Here is a 19,695-nt window from a genome sequence, read left to right as displayed (position 1 = left end):
ACGTGAAATAAGCTGTCTGCAGGAAGTGGTGGCTGGAGCTACCGTGAGGGTTCAGGACCCGGCGGCTGAACAAACCCAGACACCCAGCAAGAAGAGTGACAAAGAGACGCTGGTGTCCATCGTGGCAGAAGGCAGCAAAGACCTCTCCTCGTCCATCGGTTGTAACGCACATATGATAACACATTTACGACATCTAATGACACTGAGGATGTAGAGATCCTTTTTTTTTCACTTCCGATATCCGAATCATTGGTTTCCGGATATCATGTGGGGGGCTCTAAATAAGTCATTGATAATTCTTCTGGATAGGTAGTCAGTGTACTATAACATATGTGGTTGGACCCAATTCAGTAGTTGGAAAAACTGCGCACAGGTTTGTAAGACCTTTATTAGTCACGGAGCGGCAAAGATAGGGAGCAGGAAAGAGGTCAAAGCCATCTGGACCATCTGCTGTTAGCGTTACCAAGAAAAATCACCTTGAGCGTCACTGAATCACTGATAAATGGAGTACAATTATATGGACTGGGACGAGATCTTTGCCAGCCAAAAGTCATCCATGTCTCTTGTGTTGTCTGAGTCGTAGAGTCGAGACACAGAACGTCATCTCGGTCGTGGTCTGATTGTGTCGACTTTGGTGACACGCTTATGTTCGTCGTCAGAGACCTGAGCAGCTTCAAGAAATTCCTTCACCGGGGATTACGTCTTTTTATCGAGCAGGAAAAGGTCAGAATATTCAATCTGTTTATTTGGGGGCGGGGGGGGGGGGGTCTTATCAACTCTGCTTGTCATAAATGTTTTGCAAACTTGCGCATGTTACACAGCTATGACTAAATACTAGGGAAAACACACTTACATATAAAAACTAAGCAATTATCAAATGATAATGACGTAAGACAGGATCAGTTTGGACGGATGAATTTTTAACAGCAGAAACGGTTTCTCACTCATTCATCTCTTGTGATATACATATAGTGAGCTCTCTTGCGATTTTCAGACCCTGTCGTGGCCCGCGGAGGCCTCCGATGATGTCGTCGGTCAAGGCGCAGTGGACAAGAAAGGGAAACAAGTAGGCTACTTTTCCACTCCTGTCCTGCAACGATTGCTTATCACACCTTGCGTAGGTTGCCAGTAGAGTGGCTTTTGGATGTAAAGACAGTCACAATCGTGACGTGACATCATCATCATGAAACAGAATGTCTCAAACTGAGGAATTGGAACTTGCTGTTCCAATGATTTGCAGCTGACTATAGTCTGAAAAGCCGCACAAAGAGGTTCTGACGGCGAGTCTATAGTCAGCGAAAATGATGATGACATTATCAGCATAAGTGTCAAGGGAACTGCATAGAACAACCATAAAGAAGAGCACATGCGTTACCGAAAACCTCAAATGGATGATTACCATATTGTTTGGGAGCGTATAACAGACGATCACCGGTTCCCAGTCCAGATGAATGTTAACGTTCACATGCGATGTAGTGAGCACGAACGTTGCGCAGGGCAAAGCCAAAGACAAGCGAAAGAAAGCTGCGGTGGAGCTGGTGGCGGAGCCGCCGACGGCCACGGTGATGGCGTCCGCTCACGTGTCGCTGCGAGGCCTTCTCGACGGACACGACAAAGTGGACATCCTGTGCGACTTTGGCTCCCTGTGCAAAGATCCTCCGGGGGATGACGGGTCAACGAGCAGTGAAGTGAGTCTGCTTACTTTGTCGCTGTGACATTCTGGGGCCGCGGCGGCAGATGTTTTTTATGTTCGAGTAAAATTGGAGAAGAGCGCATTTAAATCTTATCACTCTTTGAAGAATGTCATCGCTGACAACAAATCCAAGGACGAGTCCAAGAAGAAGGGAGCGGGAGGAGCGCGTGCCGGAAACAGGAAACCGTCAACGGCCAAAGGTGATTCTACACTGCCCAAAATATTAGCTCCATACAGAACATTTTCACAATCCAATTCGATCAAGGACGGAGTGGGTTTGGGTTTCCCCCTCCCAAGAAATGAACAGGACACCAATCAGTCGATTGCAGTCAAGCGCTGCTCGATTCGGCAGTATTCTTTTCACCTTACACTCTTACTTGAGTACATATTTTGGATGGCTACTTGAACTGTCATAATATCATTTTGAAGTATCACGACTCTTGAGTCATCAAGTTTAGGTCTACTCTGCCCATCTCTGTTGGAAGGATTAGATTTGACATATTAGTCAGAATTGAAGAAAAGCCACACCTGCAAGGGTACCTACATTTGCTGAATTCAATTGGGCCATGTTTTAAAAACGAGGATTCTGCCCTAATACGTCGGGGAAAAATAATTGCGTCCACACCTGCACGTTTGTGTAGAAAAAAAAAAAACTTCCATAGCCAACCGCTTTCATTCATTTTTAAGTAAATTCAAAACAATAATTCTCCAAAATACCCATTATTCAATAAGAAGAACAGCAAGAGTTTGTAAAAAAAAAAAAACAAAAACAAATGGAAGCATAAAAGCACCTATTTAATGTATTCCAAACGTAATAATAAGTCTCATGTGTGACGTGAGGACAAAATTTGTCACAGCCAGTGACCTAAATCTTCTAATCTTCACCTTCCCCGTGGTTTTTAAGAACCCTGTTTTAATTCTGCGTGCGCGTGTGGATGATAGTTCAAACCGTAGAAAAATATCTTTTTGCCAAATACCCTGCTACGTGTGGACATGGCCTTGAGCAGTGTTAACGATAACCAGCTAAAAACATGATGAGACGAAAGCCAATTTTTGTTTAACGAGGCGAAAATGTGCAATTCAAACATGATGAGACGAAAGCCGGTTTTCATTTAATGAGACAAAAATGTGCAAGTGTCCGTTACGTGTTCCCAATGTGTGACATTTTTATGTGTAGTTAGCCTGCACGTAGCAGTGTGTCGTCGTGTCACTCGTGACACGCTGCGTACCCCGCCCGCCCCCTCCCGACTCACCAGTGTTTAGTCTCCGGTCTCCATGCAGGCTTGCGCACACGGCAAAATTTGTTTCTTGACCTGAGGGAATATGCAATGTTTCTTTAGCCTTTACGTCTTTGCTGAGTGATCATCACACACTAAATATAACTTGTAGCATTGGCATAGCATTCACGTTCGCATTAGGCTAATGCTACCGTACTCCAAACTCTCGGACAACATATTTCCACATACAGTTCGTAGCGTCCAGGTGGGTATAATTAATTGAAAATAGTCTACGCTTTTTCCTGCCGAGTGTGTATGATCACCAGGTTGGCGTTATCCTTGTAAACACTACAATATGTGTCAATTTTCCTTTCAAATTGTTGGAGTAAAATTTAATATTACAGATGAAAACATTTTTAGTAAACGTCCACTAAAACTAGACAAAGACACATTTTGAGATGAGTCAAATATGATTAAGACTATTATTTTCGTCCACCGACTAAGAAGAAAATTAAAAGGTGGGGCAGGTCGGTCAAATTTTGGCTACTTTTGACAAAATGTGGCAGTTCAGAAAGGAATTTGTGTGTCTACTTCTTGACATTCGGCTACATTGGGTACCTCGTGCTCATTCCGGGGACGGTGACACGCTCAGACTTCTTTTTTTTTTTTTTTTTTTTTTGTCACAGGGTCGCGCAAAGGAAGAGGCAGCGAGGAGCGCGACGGAGACACGCCCACCCAAACGGAAACGGCCACGGTCGAGTTGAGCGTGGAGCTGAAAAAGTGGCGGCACGCTTCAGAGGTGGCGCCACTCACGCCTGCCAATTCTTGAGCCGAGACACCCTTTATTTCCTTTATTTGTATAGAAAGAGCCCAAGTGCGTTCAAGTCTTCCGCCCGCATGCACACCTTTAAAGTTGGACTGAAAAGCCTTTCTAGACATAAGAAAAATGACATATGGCTCATCCTTAATTGTCACATCATTCTTCATCTGGAATCATTTTGGGATTTTTACATGTATATATCTTTGATGCACTTTTCACACAAGGTTAAGAACGTCCACTCCTCCAGTTGTCTGTGCCAATGACACATAAAACTCATAGACGTTGTGCATCACACATTTCAACCATGGGTGTGACAAGCTGCGCAATATGCCAATAAGTCAAATTATTGCACGGTAAATAAAAATGAGGGTGGTCATTTTCCCGGTTGCGATACATGCATGTTGATTGTATATGAGACTCCATATAGCGTTCACAGATGTTTATTGGCCATCAACACGCCGTAGAATTAAAGTTCAGCAGTGGTGAAAGTGGGCCGGAACGAGCCGGAACGGCTTTGAGTTTATTAGGCGGGAACGCCGCTTTGACCCCGCAAATATGACGGCAACTGTCCAAACACCGTTTAAAAAAAAAAACTGCCATGCACACATCTACAATAAGAATCTACTAACATCAGATTTACATACCAAGTGTTAACAACAAGCCTGATAAAGAGCTTGTGTAGCGTCATCCATTTCCATCGCTATTTATTATTCATTTATTTCTTTGAGGTAGTTTTTCCCAGTGTCTCTCTCTGCCTCTGACAAGTTGCGTCGCAGGTAGCAAAAAATAAATAAAAAGGACTCTTCTGTCCCTGTCCGTTCAATTGGCTGACATACTAACAGGTGATGAGCAAGGATAGTTATCTCTGATTGGTTCAAATGCACATTCTTTCTCCACAAGAGAGTTGGGTGCAAAACAGGGGACTAAGATGAGCCTGAGAGGGGGGGTTTTGCAGCCACAGCCCTCTCCGTTTTTTGGAACAACAAATAGAGGAAAAAAACAAGCTTATTGAATTAAAGGAGCAATGCATTACGCAATGGAAAATTGATCAGATCTTTAACAGAAAGGAAAGAATTGATGAGGTTTATTTTAATCTTCCATGTTATTGTGCACTTTGGACTTATTTTTCATTTCTGTATTTATTTCCTTAAAATAAAAAAATAAAAAAGTCTGCTTTGTCTTCAAAATATATTCCATTTCACTGTGCATGACATATGTTATTTGTACTTATTTTTTCATTAATGTATGTTACTTATAACTCTATTATTTAAAAAAGTCAATGTTTACATTATCTTCCATTTTAAAGTGCATCCACCATATTGAATAGTTAAAATTGAGGTTTTGCTTTTAGATTTGAAGAAATCAGGGGAAAATAAAAATTTGATAAGGGTTTTAGATGGAATTTTGTAAATAAGTAAAAAAATATATATATACAATTTTGAATGGAAATCAGTTTCTCATTCATTCTTTGTTCCAGTGTAATGCAGTAGCCTAATGCATGTGTTAAACCTTTCATTCATGGAAAAGCGCTATACAAGTATAACATCATCATCATTCATTTTGTGAGCCGCTAATATAGGTCCTTAGGTTGACATTTAGAAAATGACCCAAAATATGAAGAGAAGGCACTCAGCTTTTTGTGAAACATTCAAGGAGAACGGGAGGGAACTATACAATGCAATACTACAGCACATAATATATTTTCCAAAATGGTTCCTGACCTAAAAGGAAATAAGCTGGCGACACACCCCTTGAACTTTTTTGACTATGTGGGTGGATTTAGATACATGTGTGTCTAAACATTTCATGTAGCTATATGCATTTGGCAACAGGTTAAATGCAATGAGTTTGATTTTTTTCATGTAACAGACTGATTTCTCAATATCTATGCCTTGTCATTACGACTGACCTATGGAATGAAGGCCAGTTCGAACCGGTCAAGATGACAAAGCAGTTTATTGAGAGAAAAACATGTCTATATTTTCTAGCAATCAATCACGGACGGAACATTTCATCATAGCAATCAATCATCAACATTTCAACTGTGTTGTAAGCATTCTTCATTAAAAGCAAATACTTGATCGTCATCTAATAATTGTCTGATCAATTCCATTCTGTAGCTTTATTTACTCACAGGGTAACATTGTCATCATCGGTGTCATCGTAACGCGCGCGGTGTCAAATGAGGCACGGCCGACAGGTTAGGCAGGTTTTGCGCGACAGACAGCGACTGCCTTTTCTTTACGCGGACAGATAATATTACCTGAGCGGAGAAGCGGTCACACTCACACAGAATTCTTCATATTTACCTTTCTTTCCCGGCACAGGCGAGAGACATGTCGGTCGCTTTGGCGGCGGTTTTGGGCACCCTGCTGCTTCAAACGGGAGTCCGGGGATTCGGAATTCTGCCGGGAGATTCGCAGGATCACCTGGAGATCACAGAGAGAGCCATCTTGAACGTCACGGTGCGGGTCTGCCTAGCGCTGGCCGAAGCCGAGGGGAACGACTTTACTCTTCCGGTGAGATGACATTTTTTGCTCTTAACTGGCGACGGCAACTTGGGCAACTCAATGTCACGTGTCCAAATAACACATTTGACAAACACACTTATGATTATTTAGCATCCCTATTGGGAGAAAAGTCTGCGGGTACCAAACGACTGTACATCACTTTTTTCAAGTGGCAAACGCTTGTATTGTGGACAGAGAAAACAGCATGGCAGGAGACCCGCAAATATACTAAAAATTAGAGATGTGACCGAAAATTCGGCGCTGCTCAAATTGCATTTTCGGTTAGCGGTTAACGGGCCGAAGGTTTACCACTGAAAAGTGTGAAGAACCTTAGTCCTCTTGTGATGACATCAAAACACAAACAGCTAACACTACTGGCTCACAGCCAACATGTCCGGTGTTTGGAAGTGTTTTGAAGGTACCAAACAAATATAGAAATTGTTAAAGGAAGGAAAATAACCATTTTTTTGCTTCATCGCTGCTACACGCTCGTTTTGAAGTTGCTTTCCATTGATGTCCCCCGTCACCAGGGGTACAAAGGAAATGAGCCCGTGCGTGAGTGAGTAAGAAGCTTGGAGTTTAATCAAGCCAACAGTTTACGATAGGTTTATAGCACCGCCACGTCCCCTTTTTTCCCGCTACTTCCACACCCCCTCTGCCAGTCGCCGCTTAATCCGGCCGGCAGCAACTTCGCTCGGCTCGGTCACCGCTAGAATTTGGCCCGCTCCCTTGGCTCTTGAGCTATTCCACTTGTTGCACAGGAGAACTTAAGTTATAGGAGAGATTCTAACAGCCTTGTAAAGAGCATGTCTAGTTTCGGCGAACACAGAATAGCTTTTTGGTGTGAACTACAGTTCCACACCAACGTAGATCGGGATCTCACTTAGCTTAGCAATTAGAGGCGCGAGACCCATTTTTCCAGTGTCCCAAATTTGCCGTGACGTGTGTGTGTGTGTGTGTGTGTGTCTACGTTCACCGAAAAGAATACTATGACGACGCCAGCGCTCGCTGCCGCCGGGAACGCGGCCTTCCAGTGGGGGATTTAAGGGGCACTGGCCATCTCTCTAGTTTGAATAGGCCCTGAAGTGCTCTGATTCCCATTTTCTCACAACGGATGGCAATCGGCGAATCCTTCCTTTTTGACGTGAGAGAGAATGAGATCATGATGTTGCTTGAGCACGTTCAATATTAATGCTACTTTTGTGTTTAAAATGGCTTTTCAAAAAAGGGATTCCATTATTGTTTCCTTACTTGCACACATTATGATGACATTCAAATGATTACCCAATCTTTTTACCGCCTCATGCAGGATCATCTGGATATTGCCTTGTTGACCAAAACAAACATTAAGCAAAGATGGCAGCCACACTTGGCCCGAGGGCCACAGGGAGCCCCTTCTTGGCCACTGTTTCAGAAAAATCCGCCACCTGGTGTTATGTCGCTCCTTTTTATGTCTAAATGTAAACACATTTACATTGACACCGAGTTACGCAGACAATGTTGGCTGGTTCACACTTCTTCATTTATTATTTCTCTTTGTTTCCTCCTTCCCATACTCAACATGTAGAACATAGACAACTGATACCATCTTGTGGTAAAATCGTGAATAACAGGTACATACATAACACCTGGGGTTTCAGAATGGGCACCTTTCAAACTAAATTTCTCCAGCCTCCGAGGTTGTCAAACCAATGCCAAGGCAAAGGGCAGTCATCTGAAAATGATAACAGATGAAGTTTGTTTTTTTTAAATGAAGTATATGCGTGTATATTTTTTGGCCAAGTGTTTCCAATATTCGCTTTACCGCCACAAATTTTGCTTTGGGTAAAATGAATAGAAGCCACCCGAGTTAACACGCGGGTCGTGTGTGCGTAGCCGCAGCCTTTCACCGTCACGGGCGTAGCCGTCGCCTGCAGGGCCCAAAACTCCATCAAGAGTTTCCAGAAGGCCATCCGTTCCATCGTCTTCCGAAACGTGCGCGTGGACATCCAGAAAGCGCTGAACGCCAGCTTTCACTTCGACGACGAGTCGTTCGCCGGCGGTCGGAAAATCATCGCCGAGGGCCTCCGAATTGTCAAGGACAGCAACAGGGAAGAGAACTTTGAAGGGGCTCAGGACGAACTGGGAACCATCCTTCACCCGTTACAGGTCCGCTCCGGCCGCGACGGCTCAAGTTCTTACCGCCGTCGTAACCTGGCTCTTCTTTGTCTTGCGCTCCAAGGATTTTTACAGCCACAGTAATTGGGTGGAGCTCGGGAAAAAATATCCAAATTCCAACCTCCTGCAACTGGACGCCATCATCGGCAACATCGCGGGTACGACGGAGCGTACGAGGAGCTAGATGAGCGCGAGAGGCTAATTAAAACTTTTCCCTCCCTTCCGACAGCCGAGAGCAGGGCCACCTGCCGCAGCTGCGACGGAGACGACTGTAGAGACAACATCCTGGAAGACATCATCGTGGAGCAGATACTGACCTCGGGATATTTTTCCCTCAATGTCATTTCGCCCACCAAGCCCAGCGGTAAACCCACAGTCGTCGCCTTTACGTAAATAAAGTCACCGTGACGGCAGTTACGCTGGGAGCGTTGCTACCATTGATCTTTGTTGGCTTGCTCTTATCAATTTATATATAACGGGTTTCGTAGCATCCTTCATTTAACATGACACATTTTTCACGGGAAACAAACAGGTTGCACCGATAAACAGCATTTTCTTATCTTAACTGAATATTTCCCTTCGGAACAAAATTGCTGAAGCAGTTCAAATGCACTTTAAGGAATAAATCTAGAGCACAGTATGGAGGAATTTGGAATTGAGTCAAATCAACCAATCAGGAGCACGTCTGTCTGCATAAAGGTGCATTCACATGCTCTCGGAAACATCATCGCTACCACTTTCTAAATGTTAATTACCGTATTGGCCCGAGTAGAAGACTCAGGTATCATCATGAAATCTCCAGTAGAAAAGACGTCTCGAGGGGCATCCAATCCAATTTTCCTCTCGGCAAGTGGTATTTACCATAGAGCACATGAAAGCAGCATTACTAGGCCTGTCGCGATAACAAATTTTAGTGGGTGTTAAATTAGCTCATAAATTATTGCGATATTGTTGCCCCCCCCCCCCCCCAATAAAAAAAAATCTAACCAATTTACAATAACACAGAATTCAGTACATATTAGTAGATCAAGTACACTTATTTAAACGCAATAAATCTCTTACTTTCAAAAATACTTAGTTGCAGCAACACGAACTATTGCACTTCAACAACAACAGAGAAAAATCGGGTCATTCAGTAGCAGTAACCAAAAATTGCCATCAATAAGTATCAAACAACATTAAACAGAGGTAAACCGGTGTCATTTCTTCAGCATTGTAGCGGACTTCACTTTCTGTGGGGGAACGCGAGGAACTTTGCTTGATGTGTAAATTACAAAGGAGACCGCGCAAATACCTCCGTAAATGTCATTTGACGTGACGAGGAAGGCTCCGCGTGTTGCGATGCGGTTGGCTTACCAAACGGTGAAAACTAAAGAGGGCGATGAGCATGTAGATTTGTTGCGTTGGCCCTCTTTGTTAAAACAACCTCCAAATAAATTTTGCAGACTGGTTCATCTTCTTTGGTTGCCTCGCACCGGGGCTGTGGTGTTTGGCTTGGAAATCAGGATTTTCCGTCCATTTCCTCACTTTGCTCGCTGATTGCTGTGCGCCGACCGTGCACTAGGCCCCGCCTCCCTCCAATGAATGACGGACACTCAAACTCAAACGTAAAAACCAACATACCCAGAAGTCAATAAAACTGAGTAAGTCCTCGTCACAGCATATTGAGTAGCCGGTAACAAGGAAGCTAAACATTTAACAGCACGTCTGCCGCACATCTGCCGCATGCACGTGCACGCGTGGCGATAAATCGCAGCGAGGAAATTTCATTTTTCTTTACTGTGCGACAAATGGAATTATTGCTCTACATCATTCTGAAAATCTTTCCAAAGCAGTTGTCAAATCAGCTGGCAAAGCAGCCAGGCGCAAGCATCCGCACAATGTGACCGGCGTGCAGGGCCGTGCGTGCTAGGGATTTTGGGCCCTATGACAGGATATTACTTTGGGCCCCACCACCATTGCCGGGGGACACACATACATGTAGCGTATCAACTACGTCATTTCCTGCCTTCTGGCCAATCTTTACACACTAATTTGTGCATTTTCTGCATTAATTTGAGATGAAAATATATTTATGTAGACATACAGTGTATAGAGCAATAATGCATAGACTGATATCATCCATAAGAAATGCTCTGAAGGCCATCTTTTACAACCTAAACATGTTTTTATTAGAAATATTCTCAAAGCAAATACCACAATGAATGACGTAGAATAAATGTTTTAACTATCCTACAGTATACATTACAACTCTTTTAGTATGAAGAGATTGCTAAGGGTTTGCCTGCTGTACTGATTAAATGTAAGCTAAAAATGGAACAAAGACTAGCAAGCAAACAATGACAGTATTTCATTATGGAGTAGGCTTAGCCTCATCTGGAAACTCGCCATCTCCGCTATAGGCTACAGCTCCGAAGCGAGGTCCCTTGTTCACAAACTACATTCAATTGATGACAAACTGGATTCAAGCCGATTTTGAAAAAGAACATTTCCACACCAACTTTCAACATCTATTGGATACCAAAAAATGCCGTCATGATTTGGAATTCATGTTTTTCAATAGGTGAATGTCGCTCATTGAGGCCAGGAAAATCCCGTATTTCTTACGGAGTGAGCTGGGACCTCGCTTCGAAGCTTTGTAGTACACATCGCGAGGTTCCAGATGGGGCCGGAGTGGGCTAAAATAAGAGGTTCATTTTCAGCACTACACTGACACAAGACACCAACCTTCCTTTGTGAAGTAGTTTGTCACATCCTGTTGGCCTTTTCTACCCATCTCCTGTTTTGCATTCCTTTCTTTCCTCTTTTGGAAACCCGATTTTTGTTTTGAAAACATTTCTGCCCGAGTCATTGACTGGTGTAAATGCACACCGCTGCTCCCGGTCTGATCAAAGGAAGGGCAGACCAAACCATTTCATGAAAATACTGGGGTTGGGGGGTGGCTGGCATTATATATGCTCTCTGGGTGTTTACTTTTTCCCCCAAAACAAAACAAGAAAAAGAAACCCTTCCTTTTAAAATTATAATATTTAAATTTGCAAACGATGACCTAATGGTCTAATTTTATTTGTGGGCCCCCGTCAGGGCATGGGCCCTTAGAATCAGTATCACTTTTCACCCCCATACGGCGCCCCTGCCGGCGTGTATCATTTGGCTTTCAGGAAAGTGCAGCCACGGAGGAGCCGTCGACCAGACCAGCAGGATCGAACCCACCGGCGGGATCAACAAAGACACCTTCGGTTCCGAGCACGGCTTCCTTCACGAGGAGGCGGCTGATTTGGCCACGGCGGCGACCAGCCAGATCCTGGAGAGCGTTCGGGAGGACGCGGGGGACGTGCCCTTCCTCCGGTACGCCCAACGCCAGTACCCGCGCTTACGCGATTCTTTGACACTGCGAAAAATCTTTTCTCTCCTTTGTCAGGATGTTGGGAATTTCCAGAGGGTCCGGGAAGGCTCTGTGCTTTGTGATCGACACCACGCAGAGTATGAGCGACGCCATCGCGGCCGTGCGGGACGCCGCTTCCTTCTTGGTGGACGGCCAAGCGGGAACCGACAATCAACCTTCGTCCTACATTCTGGTGCCCTTCAATGATCCGGGTAGGGAATTGGGACAGATGCGGACCGGAAACGGCCGGTTGTCGATCGCTTCTCGACAGAGAACGAAAGAAAAACCGAAAAACCTCGATACGATTTTCAGACGTCGGGCCGCTGGAAAGGACGAGCGACTCGGAAGCCTTCGGGAGTTTGATTCGAGACCTGTCGGCGAGCGGCGGAGGAGATGACCGGGAGTTGAGTCTTTCGGGTCTTCGGGTACAACTATTTCTAGGAATGTTCTTCGCTTCTCAAAGGGAGAAACAACAGGCGACCAAGCAGAAATGAGCCGCTCTAAACCCTAACGTGAAGCACCGATGACAAGTGACAAAACTCAGACCGTTTATGTAACATTTCTATTCTGTCACGTTTGATCTCATAAGCTTCGCTGTGGAACAGTTATTACATTTACAGTTGTTACATTACAGTAAACAATGAACATTTCATGAATTGGAAGGAAAGTGAAGGTGTCTGTCAAATATCTGAAAACAGAACCCATTTCTGATGATATGGAAGGAAGGCAGACTCTGGTCCAGGTTAAGGACCCGGCCACAGGGAGCAAAAGCAGCTGTGGGAATGTTTTAGTACAGGGGTCAGCAACCTTTTTGGTGTGGAGTGCCACTTTCAAATTTTCTTGTCAATCAGTGTGCCACACCGAGATTAATGACGCACATCCAATTTTTTATATCCAACAGAGCTGTAATTTTACCCCAAAGAAAACAACATGAACATATATTGAAATCGTATAACTACCATTCTTTTTCAATTAACTAAAAAATAAATGCATATTGTAGAAAATGTCAAAACTTGAAAATAAGTGCAACAGTTCACTAGCTAGTTGTTCACTATCAACTTAAACAGTAAATTATATGCAGCATTTTAGATATTCTTTTATATTACAAAGATAAAAGATGCCTACCTTAATGTGATCCCTGGCCCTGTTTTCCTTGGCTCAGCTCTGATTTCGGGGTTTTACTTTGTGACTTTTAGCTGCTTATCCCTTTTTTTTGAGTGTCTCTTTGTTAGTCAAGCCATCAACCAAAACCTCTGAGCTTGACTAGATGGCCTCTTTGATATATTCGCCATCAGTTTTTCTTTTTTTCATCAGGTTTTCCTTGCTTTGCAATGCAGTGAGCAAAGTGATAGCTTGCTTCGGTGGCGGTGTTTTTAGCAGTGACAAAAGGTTTTCAGGGTGTTTTTGTTTACACTACCTGGACACAGCACGTTTTAATGTCTCTGCCTTGTCAGACTCCTCCTTGAATGAATTTTCATGTTTTGTCTCGTAATGACATTTGACACTTGTTCTCCCCGGGGAGAGGCACGGGCCCGGGTGGAGCCGCCGCGGCCCCCGGGAGGCTGGCTCTTGCGGTGCGCACGAAAGGCTCGGGCGCGGGCCCGGGTGGAGCCGCGAGGAGCGAGCCTTTCCCCGGGGAGAGAAAGCTTCCCTATCGCGGTGCGCACGGAAGCCTCGGGCGAGAACCCGAGTGGAGCCCCCTCTCGTGGTGCGCATGGAAGCCTCGGGCGCGGGCCCGGGTGGAGCCGCGAGGAGCGAGCCTTTCCCCGGGGAGAGAAAGCTTCCCTATCGCGGTGCGCACGCAAGCCTCGGGCGAGAACCCGAGTGGAGCCGCCTCTCCCCGAGGAGGCTGGCTCTCATGGTGCGCATGGAAGCCTCGGGCGCGGGCCCGGGTGGAGCTCTCGTGGTGCCCAAGGAAGGCGCGGGCGTGTGGGGCTAGAAGACTGATCTAGCCCCATACCAGCCCGGGTGGAGCCGCGGGTGCAGATCTTGGTGGGGGAATAACACTCTTAAATACAGTCTTGATGAGATTGAATTGGCTGCAGTTACGACGTTGGGAACGCTGACTCTGGAATAAAACACGATTTGACCAACATTGTGACAGCCGATGCCTACCAAAAATGACGTAATGTCAGAGGTTATAAAATCGCGCCAGCGGCCCTTCCCGCACAGAGAGCGCCAGTGGGCAAAACGGGACAAGTCTGTGAAAGCGTCCAACCCGCTCCATTCTCGGGACATCTTTTTATACGTGAAAGCAATGACGTGAGTAAATCCCATGTCTCTTTACACATGAATTCCCTTGGATGTGTGTGTGGCTTAAATAACAGGGCGCGCAACAGAAAATGTCTGAAATTCAGGTAAAAAGGCGTTTTTTTCTTGTTTTTTTTTTTTTTTTTGCCATGCGCTCGCGTGTCACTGGTTAACCCTTCGCGTGCCAATGCTGACACGCGTGTCATAGGTTGCCGACCCCTGTTTTAGTAGCTTCCCGTCAAATGCGTAGGCTTTGTGGATGAGGACGCTCAAGCAAGTGAAGCTCACATACAAATGCCTTTTCCTTGGAAAAGCCCTCTGCGTCAAATTCTTCAAAAGGCCTGTTTGGAAAATTTACTTAACTTCTGTATTCTTCTCTTTCCCGTCAAGTTGGCGTTGACGAACGTCCCGCAGAGCTCGGACATCTTCCTCTTCACAGATGCGGCGGCCAAGGATGAGCAGTTGAAGTCCAGTGTCATTGTTCTCATTGAGCGGACTCAATCTGTGGTGGGTGCCGGACGGTGCCGTTTTCCGCAGTTGACAAAAAAAAAAAATCGGAGGTCTTTCTTCGTCCAGGTATACTTCTTGATCCCGGGAACCACAATGGAGAACAGGCGGCGGCGCCCACGCCCAGCTCCGACCCGGCGGCAGCAGGGAAACAGGATTACGCCATCGGACGCTCAGCTGTATCGAGACTTGGCCCAGGCCGCGGGAGGTCTAGTCATCCAAGTGGAAGAGGACCAACTCTTGAATGCCACCAGGGTCATCGGCCAGTTATCCAACTCCTCCGTGGTAGCGAAAGCGACGTCCCCCTCTTTGACTTTGGCGCAAGGTTGCGAGTTGTCTCCGACTCGGCGTGTTTGTTCGCTTCTCGAAGGTGACGCTGGTGCAGGCCTCCAGGAATCCGGGACAGGGCGGAACCTTTACATTCCGGCTCGACCCGACCACAACCAACGTCCGACTTTTCATTACGGGGAGTCCCGGGCGCGTCGTACTCACAGACCCTGAAGGTGAAACGCAAACTCATTTGGCACAATAAGGCTCATGGTTTTTGACATCTCTGAACAGTGACCCCGCTGTGCAGGAAGGTACGAGTCATAGGTAGCCTACAATTTCTAAGGAACTTCAGGAAGTATACATAACATGTTTGGAAATTCAAATACGCAAACAATGCAGTACTAATAACCAACTCCTGACCCAAATTGAATTGCACTGCAGTAACCCACATGTGGAAGCGGGTAGCCCGGTACGCCCGTTTTCTTAGGCACATTGTACCAACGAGTCGTCCTTGTATTTGGACACTGTGGCGAAAGCTGCTATAACAGTTGACTGGACCCTCTTGTCCTTCCAGTTTTCTTCAGGTGGTGGGAAAGCGCTATATAAGTATAACACCATTTACCAGTTCGACCTCAGGGATCTGGGCGGGGGGAGAGAGGGATGCATTTAAAAGTCCAATTCAAAGCATGATCTACACGGCAGGAGTATCTGAATATTTATTTACAGTAGTATGCATGTTGTAATCCAACACATTTTGGCAAGGCCATTAAAAAGACGAACGTCTGTAACTGGCCTGTTTTTGTTTGTTTTATACCAACTCATTGACCGCGCTAGACATCACATTCATTGAAAGTGGGAGGGTTGGCAATGAATGGGAATATTGGCTGCCGACAAACTGACTCAACTTCACATCAGACGGATGGATGAAAAGCGTCAATGGCACTGAACAAGTTAACTTTCAGATGATCAGTCAAGAAAACATTTCAATTGGGCTTCGTTGCTGACCGTGATGATCATCGCATGTGGCACACAGCCAAGGTGCTTAGTGAACAGAGAGACGGTTATTGTTTCTACTAGGGTTGGGAATCTCTGGCATCAAACCCATTCGATATGTATCGAGATACACAGGTTACGATTCGATTAAAAAAGATACATTTTTACGGCCGAGCGATTCAATACAATTCCATACAGTTTGATACGGAGTGAAAACGATACGATAGTAAACATTTGTTGTGTGTGTTCGTACAGTATTTTAAACATATAAAAAAAGACCACATTTTTAATAGCAAAATTAAACAAAACATAACATTGGTATGAAATGTTGTTTTTTTTTAGGAAAACAAAAAAATAAGGCTTACTATATGACCGTCATTTTGTTGGATGGGATTTATAATCAAATAAAACTCCAGTGACAGACAACAATAAAGTGCAGTAATTCAATTACTGTATTTCCTGGTGTTTTCAACACAAGAGGTTAAGTAATTTAAGTGCAAACTTTCAACGTAAACATCTTACAAACAAAAAAGATTCATTCTATGCAGCAGCTCTAGAAAAAAATGAATTAAACCTGCCAGTGTTATCATAAATAACTAATTATGCTTTACCACTGGTATAATTGGGGGAATAAAAACATGGTGTTTTAGACAGACAGGTCAGTAATTATTACTTTAACCTTATACACAGCAGTCATTCACTTGTGCCTGTGCTTCCACGTTTTTTTTATTCCTCATCCCTTTCCACATCTTTTTTGAAGGGCAGATTTTTCTTGAGGAAGATCAACTGATCCACATGTTCATGTTTAAGCAGACTGCGTTTCGTGGAAACAATAGGCCGCCCTTTCCACCATTGTAGTGGGTTATTTTTCAGGGTCAAAAACTCACAATCTCTGTACCGCTTCACACTAGCGCTGTCCCACGCTAACAGGTCTGGCTGCCTTCGTCACTTCAAAGTCCGACTTTTGTTTCCTGGGTGCGTTGAAAATCAATCGCTGCATGTCACTGGCGTGGTGCTCAAACTGTCCTAGTTTTAGCGGGTTTCTTCGTTGCCTCTAGTTTCGTTTTGGGCTGTGAAGAAAAAGCTACGGAGCGTGCGTGACAGTGCTTTTGTTAACTCTCGCGTTGTTGACGCGATAATGATATTACCGAACAAGACACGCTGACATGTACGACAACATTACAGGGAAGATACGCAGTGAGAAATTATAGCAACTTGAAGCTAGTTTAATTGCACAGCAGCAGTATTTCGCAGGAGCCCGAGTGTCGAAAGAGAACGCCACAAAGACGAGACTGTTGAAATTATGAATTAAAAAAATTAATAAAGCAAATGTGACACACAGAACGGCTTGCTAAAATTTGTTTAAATATATTGTTCTACGTAAATCAGCCAAGGTAGCCCCCCCCCTGCATTTTTACCACACCAAATCTGGCCCCCCTTGGCAAAAGGTTTGGACACACCTGTTTAACTGATGATCCGTAGACGAGGCCAGCTTCTTTCACTTGGTACCAGCTAAATATTATTCAAAATGTAATGATGGTGGAAGAAATAAGCATCTTGAATTTGAAACTGTATGTTGTCGGCGATTAGCCTCGCAATGATCTTAATTGTGGTTGTCAGCCCAAAACCCTCTAAATATAAATTAAATGCATCTTACCAGATATAGAATGACTACTACATAATCCGTGGTAATCGTTTGGAGCCCAGTTTTCTCGTCGAATTGCAGCAGTCCATCTCGCTCTCCTCTCCGGGTCTCTCGGAATACGGTAGAACTTCAAGTCTCTCCGTCTATCTTCTCTGTCACTGCAACCAACCGCCACACACGCCTTCACCATTTTGATTATTAATGTTAACGAGCAGAAAAACACGCCATAATAGGAGGAATTTACGTAGCGGTAACGCGTAAACACGACGACCTGACGGACAATATGGCGCGGAGGCGTGGTGGTTGTGACGTCATGTGAGTGGGGTCTATAATGGTAGGCATGGCTAAACCGCAGATTAAAAGACATCTGCGCTTTGCCAATTTGTTGTATATAGTCGAATGGTCTCAAAATATGATTGTAATTCACATAATAATGCTATTTAAGACTTTTTTTATCCTGTCATATGCACTTTAATAATAGCAGCGCAAATAAGCGACAATATTACCCTAAACTCGGCGCTCCATTTACTCCAAAATTACATATTAAAAAATGATAACGGTCCATTTGCTAAATAAAACTATAAGTCTATGATATCTTAAAGTGACTTGTAACAACTTACCTTCACATACACATCAGCGTGTCCAACTTTGAGGTGCCGCTTCAGATTCGTAGTATTTTCTCCACTCCACCAAGTATGGAGCCACGCTTCTCCCCACGGTCTCCCACGGCGACAGTGCATTGCGTTTTTCTTTCGGTCAGATTACGTTTACAATGAGACCATAAATCCTCGCGGCCTTTCGGACCGCCAAGCAACAGCCATTGTTAAATGACGTTAGCCCACCGCTCTCGTGCACTGCCTCGGGGGAGTTTGGGGGCGTGCGCAGCGCACGGCACCTCACGTGAATGACACCAAAAAAAGGCTCGGAAGCAACCTGAATAGTATGGCCACAATTTCCAAAAAAAAAAAAAACGTGCACAACTATCAAATGTCACGCATCGTGAACATATGACAGTCATCATCTAACCTTCCGCCAACCTTTTTGTCACGTTATAGTCATCAATGATGCGTTTTCAGCTCGTCATCGTCATGAAAAAAATGTTTGTTAACGAAATGTTTTTGTCGTCGTTGACGAAAACAACGCCGATGAGCACGTTAGCAAAAATACTATTCGGATTTTACTTTGCAGGCTCTTCGGTGACAGTCGGCGACCCGGGCGCCAACTCGTTGATCGTGTCCTCCCAGTCGTTCGGAAACTTCCAATCTTTGGAGCTGAACAAAAGAGTGGGAGAGTGGCGAGTGGAAGTGACGTCCACCGCTCCGTATACCCTGAGGGTCACGGGTAAGTACTCCGAGATCCAAAGAGAGAAACCTGCATTCATTGTTTGTCAAACCATTTTCATCCTAAAGGTCAAAGTCCTCTGGACTTCCTGTTTGATTTTGTGGAGTACGTACCCTTTCAGAACACATTCGATGTTGTGGAGACGCGTCCGACCGCCGGTAAGCGCCGCCATTTTCACAACGTCGACGGTCGTCACGCCGTCGACGTTGTGACGCCGTGAGCGCGCCCGCGTTTCTTTAATAGGCGGCAACGCCAGCCTGCTCGTGACACTGACGGGCAGCGACACTGCCACCGTGACGAGCGTCAGTCTGGTCCAGTCGGCGGATTCGCAAGAGGAGGAAGGCGTCGTGGAGCCGCGGGGGACGAACGGAACGTTCCTGGTTCGGGTTAACAGGATTCCGTCCGTGCCTTTTACGGTGCGCGTCAAGGGAAGCCAAGCGAACGCCGCCGGCGGAGATTCCTTCCTTTTTGAAAGGCAGTCGTCTACAAGCTTCCGAGCGTCCAATCTCACCATCGAGGTGAGTGTCCGGCCGGCGGCGTGACGGCACAGGACGCCGTCACGCCGACGCTAATTAACGTGGTCCGCATTTAGGCCACGGCGGAGGACGTCCTGGTTCCCGGGACGCCATATTCGGTGCCTTTCTCCTTGAGCGCCGAGGACGGCGGAGGGAACGTCTCCATCCGGATCACTACCAACAACCCCCTCTACGTGGCCAGCGGCCCGAGCGCTCTTCGGCTGGAGCCGGGGGCGAGCGCCAACGGCACCGCCGCGCTTTCCGTGCCGCTCAACACGCCGTCGGGCGCCACCGTCACCCTGGTGATCGAGGCGGAGGGCCCGGGAGAACTGGGCATCAACTACATGGTCCTCAGGATCTCGGTCTTCAATCCGGTCGGTAGCCCGGCCTTT

General features: G+C 45.5%; 1 protein-coding gene across 1 annotated transcript in view; it reads left to right on the top strand.

Annotated features, from left to right (window-relative positions):
- LOC130906238 (von Willebrand factor A domain-containing protein 7-like) overlaps positions 1–19,695 on the top strand; it is a 32,169-nt gene that overhangs the window by 11,695 nt on the left and 779 nt on the right. Inside the window, exons 7-26 of the mRNA XM_057820336.1 lie at positions 23–158; positions 584–723; positions 995–1,066; positions 1,497–1,688; positions 1,800–1,893; positions 3,597–3,709; positions 6,058–6,249; positions 8,116–8,388; positions 8,462–8,555; positions 8,627–8,761; positions 11,559–11,745; positions 11,819–11,994; positions 12,095–12,207; positions 14,423–14,539; positions 14,609–14,824; positions 14,910–15,042; positions 18,636–18,788; positions 18,857–18,946; positions 19,032–19,306; positions 19,381–19,677. Of these exons, the coding sequence (XP_057676319.1) occupies positions 23–158; positions 584–723; positions 995–1,066; positions 1,497–1,688; positions 1,800–1,893; positions 3,597–3,709; positions 6,058–6,249; positions 8,116–8,388; positions 8,462–8,555; positions 8,627–8,761; positions 11,559–11,745; positions 11,819–11,994; positions 12,095–12,207; positions 14,423–14,539; positions 14,609–14,824; positions 14,910–15,042; positions 18,636–18,788; positions 18,857–18,946; positions 19,032–19,306; positions 19,381–19,677 (3,198 nt within the window). The remainder of the gene's footprint in view (positions 1–22; positions 159–583; positions 724–994; positions 1,067–1,496; positions 1,689–1,799; positions 1,894–3,596; positions 3,710–6,057; positions 6,250–8,115; positions 8,389–8,461; positions 8,556–8,626; positions 8,762–11,558; positions 11,746–11,818; positions 11,995–12,094; positions 12,208–14,422; positions 14,540–14,608; positions 14,825–14,909; positions 15,043–18,635; positions 18,789–18,856; positions 18,947–19,031; positions 19,307–19,380; positions 19,678–19,695) is intronic.

The sequence above is a fragment of the Corythoichthys intestinalis genome, chromosome 18, assembly GCF_030265065.1.
Source record: "Corythoichthys intestinalis isolate RoL2023-P3 chromosome 18, ASM3026506v1, whole genome shotgun sequence".
NCBI lineage: Eukaryota > Metazoa > Chordata > Actinopteri > Syngnathiformes > Syngnathidae > Corythoichthys > Corythoichthys intestinalis.
This window is presented reverse-complemented; position numbering and strand designations above follow the sequence as displayed.